This window comes from Chenopodium album, chromosome 14 (assembly GCF_948465745.1).
Source record: "Chenopodium album chromosome 14, dcCheAlbu1.1, whole genome shotgun sequence".
NCBI lineage: Eukaryota > Viridiplantae > Streptophyta > Magnoliopsida > Caryophyllales > Amaranthaceae > Chenopodium > Chenopodium album.
In genome coordinates, this window is record NC_137847.1 from 21,700,109 (window position 1) to 21,712,686 (window position 12,578).

The 12,578-nt window shown below is 33.8% G+C and overlaps 1 protein-coding gene across 28 annotated transcripts; it reads right to left on the bottom strand.

The window, feature by feature from the left end:
* Positions 1-883: 883 nt before the first annotated feature.
* Positions 884-11,819, bottom strand: LOC145580148 (uncharacterized). 28 transcript variants are annotated; one of them, XM_081637534.1, is made up of 17 exons: positions 11,533-11,819; positions 9,352-9,522; positions 9,159-9,260; positions 9,009-9,073; positions 8,801-8,882; positions 8,578-8,641; positions 7,333-7,506; positions 7,090-7,216; positions 6,409-6,960; positions 5,502-6,248; positions 4,282-4,463; positions 3,988-4,067; positions 3,770-3,889; positions 3,547-3,650; positions 1,741-1,814; positions 1,378-1,596; positions 884-1,225 (listed from the first exon to the last, which is right to left on the bottom strand). In XM_081637534.1, exons 2-6 carry the CDS (start codon positions 9,370-9,372, stop codon positions 8,639-8,641), a joined length of 273 nt encoding a protein of 90 aa, XP_081493660.1. In that variant the 5' UTR covers positions 9,373-9,522; positions 11,533-11,819; the 3' UTR covers positions 884-1,225; positions 1,378-1,596; positions 1,741-1,814; positions 3,547-3,650; positions 3,770-3,889; positions 3,988-4,067; positions 4,282-4,463; positions 5,502-6,248; positions 6,409-6,960; positions 7,090-7,216; positions 7,333-7,506; positions 8,578-8,638. The 28 variants fall into 28 exon arrangements, 20 of the variants coding, with proteins under 20 accessions (XP_081493660.1, XP_081493657.1, XP_081493645.1 ...); XM_081637531.1 differs by having other exon boundaries at positions 8,578-8,650; XM_081637519.1 differs by adding an exon at positions 4,802-5,208 and having other exon boundaries at positions 5,502-5,585; positions 6,409-6,432; positions 6,790-6,960; positions 7,333-8,882.
* Between the last annotated feature and the right edge of the window lie 759 nt (positions 11,820-12,578).

Here is a 12,578-nt window from a genome sequence, read left to right on the forward strand (position 1 = left end):
ACTCATCTTTCCTTCCTTTGTTGTCCTAAATCCTCTCTTTCTCCCTTCCCTTAGCCTTGTTTGCCTGCTCTTTCTTTGAAAATTATAGGTCACACTCACTCCTCTCATAAACTCCTTCCTTTATCGTTCTTCATGTTCCCTTGTTTTTAACGGATTTTAAAAGTATAGGTTGTACTTGCTCCTTTCTCTCTCCCACTCTATTGCTATCCTAATCTAGCAAAAAAATCTGTAGTAAATACTCGTTGATTACGTGTTAATAAACAAGTCTATAGTGATTATAAGGTATTTATCTTATAGCATAGACAACTTGTTCTTGTGATGTTTATGAAAGTGGTCTTAAGGCTTTAACCAGTAAAGTAAAACGTTAATATATACTACTCCTTCCGCCCTTATTTTATTGGTCTCCAAGACACGATTTAAAACGTACATATCTAATTCCATGCCCTAAAAAATTATAAAATTTTGATATTAATAAAATACACAAGACAAATCAAATAAAATCCCTTGTGGCTATATTATCTTTTATAGCTCAATGGCAATTAATGGGCTAAAGTATTATATGTTTGTCCCAATTCTCCCAGATATTGGGAATGGAACAAAAAAAAAAAAAAAACGGATGGAAGGAGACAGGGAGTGCATCTAAAAGCAAAATAATTTCAAACTGGAAACTGTTCTTTTTAATGAGGTTAAATTAAACTTTAACTAATAAAAATTGTGAACAAATATAGCCCAAAAAATTACTTAGAGATTAACTAAGCCTCATTAAGGTATTAAACTAAAAGAGAAACCATAAGATCATTAATTATATCAAAAGAGAAATAAAACATCAACTAACAATAAAAATAGCGTTATGAATTAGATTCAGGCATTACAAAAATAAAAATAAAAAGAAAGAAAGATCATGGATTATAATGAGGTATTAAGGGAGTATTATTCAATATTTGCAACATGTTAAATATACATATGACATCATTATTCTGTTGCAATAAACATCAATAACCAGTTGTATTTCTGAACTACTTAATCAAACACCCATTACCTATACCAATATATATTTTCTTATCAGACACTGTTCTAGATTGTATGCCAAGCAAGCACGACTCATTGCTACAAAATCCGACTCTTACGATAAATCATACTTTAGTTGTTCTCTTAATACTTGCTTCAATAATTTGCTTGTGACAGTTCGTAGAAATCCTGGAAGAATTTTCACCAGGCTCACCTGCTAAACAATTAAGTGAAAAAAGTCTATTAAATTGACAACAGAAAGTTGTGCCGTTTAAAGCTTTCTTAATTTCCATAACTCTGTAACTGCATTGCCATTATTGAATGCGTAATTAGTGAAACAAAAGTATTTAAGCAAAGGAGATACGACACCTCAAAAAGAGGATTGACGGTACGTTGAATGGCTTTTGAGAATTGTATCCTGAGCTTTTTCTAAACCAGCATTAATTCCTTCCTTAAGAACCACGCATATAACCAGCAAATTCAGAACCACCTTGTGGTGGAGAGCAACACCAACTGCCGCAGTCTCCAGCACCCTGTCATCAGCCTGGTTGCATGTCCTCTCAGGTTCTCAATTTCAACAGAATTGGTCTGCACCAAACAAAAAACTTCTTATATGTATAATGGTTATTTTATAAGCACACCATCGATCACTCTATCCAATCATTACAGTACGAGTTCAGTAGGTCCAGAATAAACTCATAGATTTAAACTTTTAGATTCAACCCAAGCTACCTGTTGCATTTGAAGTCATAATTGTCATCGATCCGCTTGATGCAATGAGCTGCAGTTGCTGCCTTAGTATTAAACTGAAAGAGTCAGACCAGAATTCCAATTAATCAAAACCAGATATTTTAGTTGAAAGTCATATGACCATTAATTATATCAAAATAGAAATAAAACACCAGCTAAAAAATAAAAATAGCATTATGAATTAACATATTCAGGCATTAAAAAATAAAAAATAAATAAAAATAAAGAAAGAATGATCATGGATTAAAATGATGTATTAAGGGAATAAGAGGATTAATAGTGAAGAGCAAGCTAGATATGACGGAATTACTGCTAATTACAGCCTAGCCAATCTTTCAAGTGTACTGGCACTCTCCCAAAGCAACAAACTAATCAGTCATCACAATATTCAACATGACTCCTCTCTATCATTAGCTCTATTTATAGAGCTCTCTTTCTAACTAAATAGCTTATTATTTAAGACAATGGCTCATGATGTAACTACTTAAAATGCCCCCACCCCTATCATTAAAATGCCTTTCCTGGCTCCCCTATTACTAATTCATAGCAAGTGGTCAGGAGGGAAAGATAGAAATAAGATACCAGTTATAATGAAAACAAATGAGCAAATGAGGGGAAAAAGAGATAGAACTCATAGAAGAGACCCAACTTCTACAAATCAAACATGACTTTCTAGTTTTTATAAGCAGCATTTAAGATACTAAAATATCTAGCAAAAAGAAAATCACCAAGGACAGCTTCAGGGTTTCATAAATGCATATTTATCAGTGTATTAATGTTCAAAAACCCTGAGGACCCCACAGAACTTAGTAGGCTTCAGTTCATGGAGATCCTCGATATCACATCCTGTAAGCAGAATGCAGAATAGAGGTGCTGGTTGAAGGTGTGAAGGATCGGAAAAAAGAGCAAAGAGTACTTAAGAAGTTAACCAACACTTAACTGATTGACTATTAGAATAGTGTTTAACTTTATATAATAAATTTTCACTTGAACTCGAAATCAAATGAAAACTGTTGAATGTAAATAAAGAACATTGTCCTAAGTGAACAGATTCAGCTCTTTCAAAACTTAAAGGTCAATAGATAAAATAAGAAAGCACTTCAGCTTTTAGTAAATCCACGTTCTTCATAAAATTAAAGCCTTCAATGTCTAAATTGCAGACAAACTGTAAACTAACTCAATACAAGAAGCACCATCAAATACTTTTGATATGGACACTAATTGTAGCAAGAAGCAATAAAAATAGTGGTCGTTCCTCACTTAGAAGCTATCTGACTAAAATATAATACCCCTTTCAATGTCACATGCTTCAACTAACATCCTAGATTTGATAATCACGGCTTCCAAAGAAGCAATCCTTTTCCTCCCACTTTTGCTCCCTAAAGTGACTGTATTTTCAAGAACCTAGATTATGAATGGATAGTCGACTTAAAAAACATGGAAAATCTTAAACGGTAAATCATATTACAAAGCCTAAACCTAATATTGACGACAAACAAATTAACAACATACTCTAAATTGTAAACTTAATTAGTTCAATTTTTGTCTTACTTGATATCAGCTGGCTATCAAATAGATTTACACACTAATCAAACCAGCTACCCTCATTAAATCTGCTTCTTTATCTTTAAAATGACCACTTTTGTTTCTATGTACGATAACCAAGAAACCAATTGCCTAAAACATTGAAAAGGGGGTCTTTCTCCCCACTACACACTCAAATCATCCAACAAAATAAACTTATTATTAAGTAGCAATTTATACATTAGAGATCAAGAAGCCACTTACTGACTTTCATGATCTAATGAAGAAGCATTTCTCATGGATTAAGAGCCCGCTTTGTATTCAAAAGATATGTACTTGTTGCCATTATCAACCTGCGACTCCTGGTACTGCATACATAATTCAAATCAGTTAATCCTAGATATAAGACTTAGAGGTAGATATTACCCTAGAACTTCAGCATGCAAATGACAAGGAAAGTACAAATGCACAGCATGTAGCTGGATACCTGGTCAATGACTTGTTCAATCTTCAACTTCCAGATTAAAGCTCCCTGGATGTTAAATGGTGTCAACTTTATGAGGAAGACACATCGGGTTAAGCTTTTCCTTTTTTTAATTGAAGGACACTGCACAATAACCATATTCAAGTCAGTAAGTCACAGTAGAACTACTTATAGCAAGAAAAGATTGGCCAAGGAGGCAAGGATACAGAGAGTTAACATACTTCCTCAATCTCCCGTTTTGAAGCTTCTCTATTAATAAAGCCATTTACATACAATTTGTGCAGAGTTTGTCCTACAATTGCTGCGCCACATACATAAACAAGAGAGATAAATTTCTCAAAAATATATATCTAGAACAATATCTAGTGTAAAAACAAATCTAATGAAAAGAGGGAAAACATATAATCCCTAAAAACCATGAATAACCTAAAAAATTCTTTTGATATTTCAAAAGTTCTTGTAAGGACTCAAATTTGAAATATTAAGATAAGTTTTTGATATTAAAACCAATATACCTAGTCCAGTATGCTTTAGCTTAAAATTTTCATCAGCAAACTACTCTCAGTGATCGACTCCCCATTTCTTCCATCTCCGAGAGTGAAATCACCTGCATGGATCATGAAACTTGAAATAATCCTGTGGAGTGTGCTTCCTTTGTAGTGTAGGGGTTTCCCAGATTTGCCAATACCTTTCTCTCCTTATAAAGCAAACAGAACCATTATCAAAATAGGCATATCATGAACAATGCAGAGTTACTCCTTGAGCTATAATCGATCTACATTTCATTACAGCAGCCAAATAGCATTAACTATCAATTCACATTAGTAATTTAGTACATCGCCAACATAGTTCCACTTACATCACCTAATAATTAGTCATATACTTGCAAAGATTCTCCCTTTATTATTTCCTTCAATTCTAAATTTATCATCCTTTGACATTAAAGCTAAATAATCTATCATGACACAACTATAAGTGACACTTACAAAAAAGAACATAGGATAATAAATAAATGATCGAAGGCTACTAACTTACCAGTGCACAATTTTCTCATTTCTTCTTTGATGGTTTAATGAAACAGGTATCTTAAGCTTGAAACGACATGTGACACTTATTCAACCATAATTGCTCAATTCTCCTAGCTTGAAATGACAGAACATATCACATAAACCCGAATCACACTTTGTACACTATTAAGTTTTCATCATATGAACACTCTTAACTAAAAATTTCATTCACTTTGAACTTCTAATTCACAAAGTAAATCCAGCACAAGAAATTGCCAAAATTCTCCTTATAATCATCCTCACTATTCCTACTGTTCACCCAAATCGATTCAATACAATAATCTGTTCAAATCCAAATTATTCAATTCAAAAAAGAACCTCCAAAATTTCAGAATTATACGAAGTAATTTGCAATCCAAATCAATCACTTTTGACCTGAAAACAAATTATGAGTAACATTAATACAACTACTTAATTATAAATTTTAGATTTTTAAATGAAAAGAATAACCGCAAAACGCAAACTTTTTTCAAAATCTACAATTAATTCCAAACTAAACCACATGATCAGAGACAAAATTTCACAGTAATTTTTTTCCCATTGAAATGTAAAGGACAAAGAGTACACATTTAAACCCATTCCCAAGCTAAATTACATTACAAATCAGATCACTTACCAAATTAAACACCAATTTAACCAGGGAAAACTACAAATTAAAACCGACAAACCTCACACCGTGCAACAACCAGATCTAAAGCTGCAGCACCACAAGCTCCATCAAACCGCTCCATCAAAGCACGCCATCAAACTAACTGCTGCAAAAAAACATACGAAATCAGCAAGTAAAGATTAACAGGGAAAAATGGAAAAGGAAAAATAAAGTAAAAAGTGCAGAAGACATAGCTAACAACGAACGAAAGAGAGAATATGAGCGCCAAAAATGCTAACAGCAATGGAGAAATGTCCACGCGTCAACCGACAAAGAACAGCTGGAATGCCAAAATAGAAAAGACAAAAATAACCCTGGCAATTTGGGCAATCAGCAAAAGGGGCTGAGGGCAAGGGCATCATTTCTCTGTTCATAAGGAACAGTAAATGTGCATAGTAAGGGTGCTTGGGGCTTTTATATAGGTTAAAGAATAATAATGATTCTTGAACCGACACTCCTTCCCATAGACAATCAATATAATCATGTGTTTGGGGTTGATTAAACACCGTATAAAATGAATGAAATATATCAAGAATGTGTCTTTGTTGACCCAATTTCATGTCTAGTAATTTGTACGGAGTAAACATTACGAACCTCTTTTTTTTTTTTTTTCTTGACAACTATTACAAACCTCAATGCCTCAACCTTTTGTAATGTTAATGCATCTAGATATTCTCTAAAACTCAAACTTATTAATTGCTTGGTCAAATTTTCTATCTTCTTGCTCACTCTCACCACCAATGACGACAATTTCCAGACACAGTACCTAAAATTAGAAACTCAATGGTTATACAGAAAAGGGGAAAAAGAGGGAATGAGAAAGTATTAATTTCAAAGACAATTTTTATTTATTTATCTTTTTGCACTGTGTTTGTTGTTGCAACAAGCCAACGATGGTGAATTTCTGAGTTGTGATATGATCCTACCTTACTAGCTTCCGAACAGAAAATCTGAAAGGAAAAAAAAAACAGATAAATCCAACAAACCAAGTAAAAAAGAATTAACTAAATAAATCAATTCTATAAATTAACATGTAATTCATACTAATCGTTGGTCAGGAGCAAAAAACTTAGAAATGAAAACCCAAGATCGTTACCCTAATCTTATATGAACTACAAAAAAGGGTGAAAATTGAGTTAATAATAACACAATCAATATCATAAAAAATAATCTACATTTCAATTCATCACAGGAATAAAAGAAGGGACTGGTTAGCAAAACATATACTTGATGAGAAGTCTATGAAAAGGGCTTGGGGGCATTAGATACAACAGAGATAGTAATATGGAGAATAAAGGACGAGATACCTTCCAATCTTCCATCATCTTACTGACTTCCATTAAACCAAGAGGAAGGATTGCAGAGTAAAGTGAACACAACCTCCGAAACATTCTAGTTCGATTCAAAATCCATAGAAACTTGGGTTTTCGGGCTAAGAATACACTGTGAGCCTTGCTTGAGCTATCACAAGTCTCGATCTGCAGCAAAAAAAGAAAAATGCAGCACAATGACACACCACACAAACCCATAGAAATCAAATTATATCAATCTAAATGCTACCTGATAAATTATTCTGATCTGAAATCAAACAAATGAGGGAAGGCTACCTGAAGACCAACTGTACTAACAGCAAGAAATGCGGGTCTTGCGAATTAGCGACCCACCAAAAACTGAAGGACAACCCGATCCCAATCAATAATTGTCTCTAATATTAGATGAGCACCATCAATTAATCTGAAGAAAACAACAAAAATTAGAAATACTGGATGAAGAATGAACAAGAAACAACTAAAAAATCAACATCAATTATTAGAAAATTAAGGATTTAAACAAATAAAAAAAGCAATTACCTTCCCTAAATCAGCATTCCGCATGATTCATCCTCGGTGGGACTCGCAAGTAAAATCGGCTTATTAATGCCATACTTTTGCGTCGACTACGAAAAAGAACTACTATTAAGCCGCTGCTCAGATCCGCCACCATTTGAACACCACCAATAAAATTGCCTAACAAAAACCCTAACCCTAAATCACCACAGATCGAAAATTTAAGTTAAAGAAAGCTCAATTTCTGGAATCAATAAACCAAAAGAATTTTAAAACCCTATACCTAAAAATAAATCAATTCCAGATCATAAAATAAGGGGAAGAAATTATTTCACCAACAAATAAAATCTGGAAAAAAAAAAAAAAAAAAAAAAATCTAATTGAAAGCAAAAATCAATGAAAGAGCAAAGTCACAAACAACCCAAATTCATCAGAGTTTCACTACTCTTTCATCAAAAATAGTCCAAAAATTACATGAAATCCACCTAAGAAGAACCCTAATTTGACTAAATCAATGATGGAGTGAAATTAAACCCTAGATGGTGAAAATTATATAAGATTATTGAAAAAAAGAAAAAAGAAAAAACATTATACCTCAGAAACTAATTCAATGGAGGAGAGAAAACTCAAAGTAGGCTTCAATGGAGAACTCAGAGTGCGCTTTAATGGAGAACTCAAAGTGCGCTTCAATGGAGGAGAGAGAGAGAAATTTGAGGATGCTTAGGAGAAGAGTGAGGATGACTGGATGAGAGGAGCAAAAGCAGGGGAAAGAAATGGGACAACCCGAAAAGACCGCCCTGGCAATTTGGGCAATCAGGGAAAGGGGCTGGGGGCAAGGGCGTAATTCCCCTATTCATAAGGAACAGTAAAATGGGGAGCAGTAAATGAACTTGGGGTTTTTGTATAGGTTATAGATTAACAAAAAAACAGCTCAATTATCAAAATTCCAAAAAAAAAAACCCAATAATGATCATTACAACCAAAGGTTCAAAATTCCTCAACCTCCCCAATAATTTAAATTTCTAAAAATTTAGTAACAATAATCGCAAATACAATTATTATAGTTCAGTGAACAATGCAACAATATTAAAATAAAATTAAAAACAATCAAATAAAACAGGTTAATATGTAAAGCAATCAAACAATATTAACTTTCTTTCTTTTTCCTCCTGCCTGTTGAATCATGCAAAATGAACATCATGAAATCTGCCTAAGATCAAGGACCAAAGTCAAGCAACTAAATTAAAGTCAGTTCATTAAAATTTGTACTTGTATATCATAAAATTGATCATTCCTTGGGCAGCGCGCTCCAATAAAACATTTCTTGCCTCTACTGCAATTCCTTCAGGCAGAACATTTTTTATTAATAGCAGCAAGTTTAACAGGAAAAACAAAGATATATGGGGGGAGGATCTCCTTATAAACCCAAAAAAGGCATGAAATATGTAGAAAGTCCTCAAGTCCTAACATTAAAGGATTCTAAAGCATGTACCTCTTCTGGAAACCATACCCCAGGTTGTGTATTACCCTCTAAGACTGCTAGGATAAATGCAGCAGCAGATTTCCCAACCGATCTGTGAACAATTATGTACGCACGGCCTTAAACATGATCGAGCTTCACATTTGTACTCTATATGAGCTTATAACACAAAATGTACAAGTATTAGGACTATCTATAATAAGCCTGATATGATACTTACACAGACAATCTCTCATGAGTAAATACTCCGACTGTCATGTGCCCATTCGAACATTCCAAATCAACCTATCAGATAGAAAAAATGACATAAATCATTTGTAAATGACCACTAATTAATTAATGATACAAAGGGACTGTTAACAGATTTTACCCTCATTGAGATATGCTCCCCCACAATACCATCAACTGCGCGAACTGTAGGATTACACAACTCAACTAATTTCTCGATCTTTGTTCTGTCCCTTAAATAATCCTGCATAATCCAGTGACAGAAGCTCATGGATGTATTGTATAATACAAAGTATGACTTCCCGGTTAACAAACCGCAGCAATCTAAATTATACCAGTGGTAGAAGATCTGTCATCACGGAAATTCCCCAGTTCCAAAAGAAGGGTGCAGTCCCTAATCTAGCACTGACAGTCGGTACTCCTAGAACTTCATGAGCACTTCTTACTTCTGGCAGATGTCTGCAGAAAAATCACTTATTCCTTGTCAAATTGAGTAACATCTTCTACTGAAAAGTAATAGATGCTATACATTAGGATCATAGATTACAACAAACATAAAAGGAACACATTAAGATGGCGGATAGCAGTTGAATGAAATGTATAATTCTTGACAGAAAACAGAAGAGAACAATTTTTAGCTTACAGCAAATATACATCCCTCATGTTAATCCCTTTTCCAAAATCGACATTAAGCATCAAGTATAGATCACCAAAATAGTTGCCATGTTAGATGTTAAAGTGAGGTGCCATGTGAGATGTTAAAGTGACTATTAGTGAGGTGCCATGTGAGATGTTAAAGTGACTATACTGAGTAGTACTCACTATAATAATTGTGTATTATGACCAAGCTGGTGTTAATGAATACACAAATTATTATAGTTCTTAAGCCCATAATTATGTGTGCACGGTGGTTGACTGAGTAGTGAGTACTATATGCTACTTTCTGAAATATAATAATTGTAAATGGGTTGATGTAAACAGGAACCTAATTCATGCTCATTGATGTGAGAATTAAGTAGTTGATGAATAACTAATGAATGTGCTTCAAAAGTAATTTAATCAAATTAATTTAATGATTCCAGTGAATTCTAGCATGTGGGATCCATTCTGGTCACCAGTTAGTGGTTGTCTATAATGACCAAGCTGGTGTTAATTTAATTATAAAGACGATGATGTGTGTTTGTGTTAATGGTTATAGTTGGCCCTAAGTTTGTATCATTGAGTGTAACATTGCCAACATGGAACTAAATAAGAAGCGTTAAATACGAAGAAAAGATCCTTAAGTGTAATACTAACTCCATATACTATTTCCACACGCAAACAACTTTTCTCCTCGTCCATGCAAACCTATGAAAAATAAGAGGTATTACTACAATGGGAGCAAGAGCTTATTATCCAAAACATATGCCCCCTTTCCCCTACCTTTTCAATTTTGTTATTAAGTTCATAGAATCGCCAATTAGCCAAGAACTTTCCTATATCTCAGCTAAAATGCCTGGTGATACTCCAACATAGTTATGGACACTTCAACATATCAATATGAAGTACTCCATCGTATATATATTCCTAAAGAAAACCAAAAACAATTAATCTATACTCTCTGATCTCTATCAGCGTATCTATCTTAGCCAAATTACTTTGATAAATCATATATTTTACGTTACATTTCTCATACCAATCACATTAACTTCATTCCCAAAGGAAGCTAACAGAATCGCCAATTAGCCAAGAACTTTCCTATATATCAGCTAAAATGCCTCGTGTTACTCCAACATAGTTATGGACACTTCAACATATCAATATGAAGTACTCCATAGTATATATATTCCTACAGAAACCAAAAACAATTAATCTTTACTCTCTGATCTCTATCAGCCTATCTATCTTAGCCAAATTACTTCGATAAATCATATATTTTATGTTACATTTCTCATACCAATCACATTGGCTTCATTCCCAAAGGAAGTTAAGGATCAATCTGATATTATAATCTTTAATGAAAGAACAAATCTCATATTTCCTCAAAACACGAAAGGAATCATTCACCAAACACTCACTATTTCTTCTACTTCCCTAAACTCAATCTCATAATGCTGCACTCAAAATCTCAAAAATATCAATCAAATTCAAACACCATTAATCACTAATTTTCCCATTATTAACAACACAAGGTCCAGTAAGTATGATTGCAAATAAAAGCTCAAACACCCAAAAGCACTACCGCCTCATTCCCCTTCTAAAAGCTCAAGCTAAACCAACCCACATTCAGCGGCATCAAGCAACCACCATTCGGCACCTCAAAAGTCCAATTTTATCAACAAAACCCACCACAATCCCTGATTATGAATAAAACCCATCAAAATAAACGGAACTTAAAACCCAAAAAGAATATGAAATTACCTAAGTAATCGAATTTGAGAAAATTACTCCATAAGGTCAACCAAAACAAATTAAACATGTACCCTAGATTTTCGAATTGATATTAGATGATTATTAAAAATGATAAAAGATCTTACCTCAAGGAGCTGCTTTTATGGAGAAGATATAAAATGCATAGTACCCTTCAAGCCTTCATTAGAAGCTCGGAGTAAGCTTCAGTGGAGGAAAACGCGGAAAACCCTCAAAATCTGGAGGTGGTATTGAGAAATTTGTGGGTGTCGCATTGTTTTAAAAATTAGGGTTTAAATAAATGTTAATCGAAGAAGGGGAAATTGGGGAAAATGCTAGGATATGCATGGGTGGGAGGCCGGCGGTGAAAGTAGAAAAAGGATTCAGCAATTGTGTAGCTGTTGGAGATGATGTGAGAATGGCAGAATGCTAAGGAGACTGAGGACGAGAGGAGAAAAAGCAGTAGAGAGGAATGGGACAACCCGAAAAGACCAAAACAACCCTGACAATTTGGGCAATCAGGGGAAGGTGCTAAGGGCAAGGGGGTCATTTCCCTGTTCATAAGGAACAGTAAAATGGGAAATAGTAAATGAACTTGGGGCTTTTATATAGGTTATATATAGATTAATTATTCATCCACTTACAATATTATATTATCCTCCTTAGACTCCGCGCATCACCAAGTGATGCAAATAAAAAAAAACGGGAGGATGTATTAATTATACATATTCGTATAATCATAAGATGCTACAATTATACATGCATACATATATATATATATATATATATATATATTAAAACTCAATGGGATGACATGAGCCCGCCACGTGTCGTCATGACTAGGCAGATGATGTGGCATCATGTCATTTCTTGAGTATTTCTTTTTACCCCCAATTTAAGAAGATGTTTAAATCATCACAATTATTCTCTTGATAAGTAACTCTCATAGCCCCCAATTTAAGAGGATGTTTAAGATGATAATTCACCTCCCTTGATGTTTGGGATTCTTCTTTAATGTTCTTTCATGTTTCTCTATATATTGAAGAAGCCTTTTTTCTGATTTTTAAACTTGAAAAATACGTTAAGCATAATAGTCTAAACACATTCTCTATTGGGCATAAGACCATAAGTTACTTGACTCAAACTTTCCACTCAAAAGTGTCTTTGTGAGGAA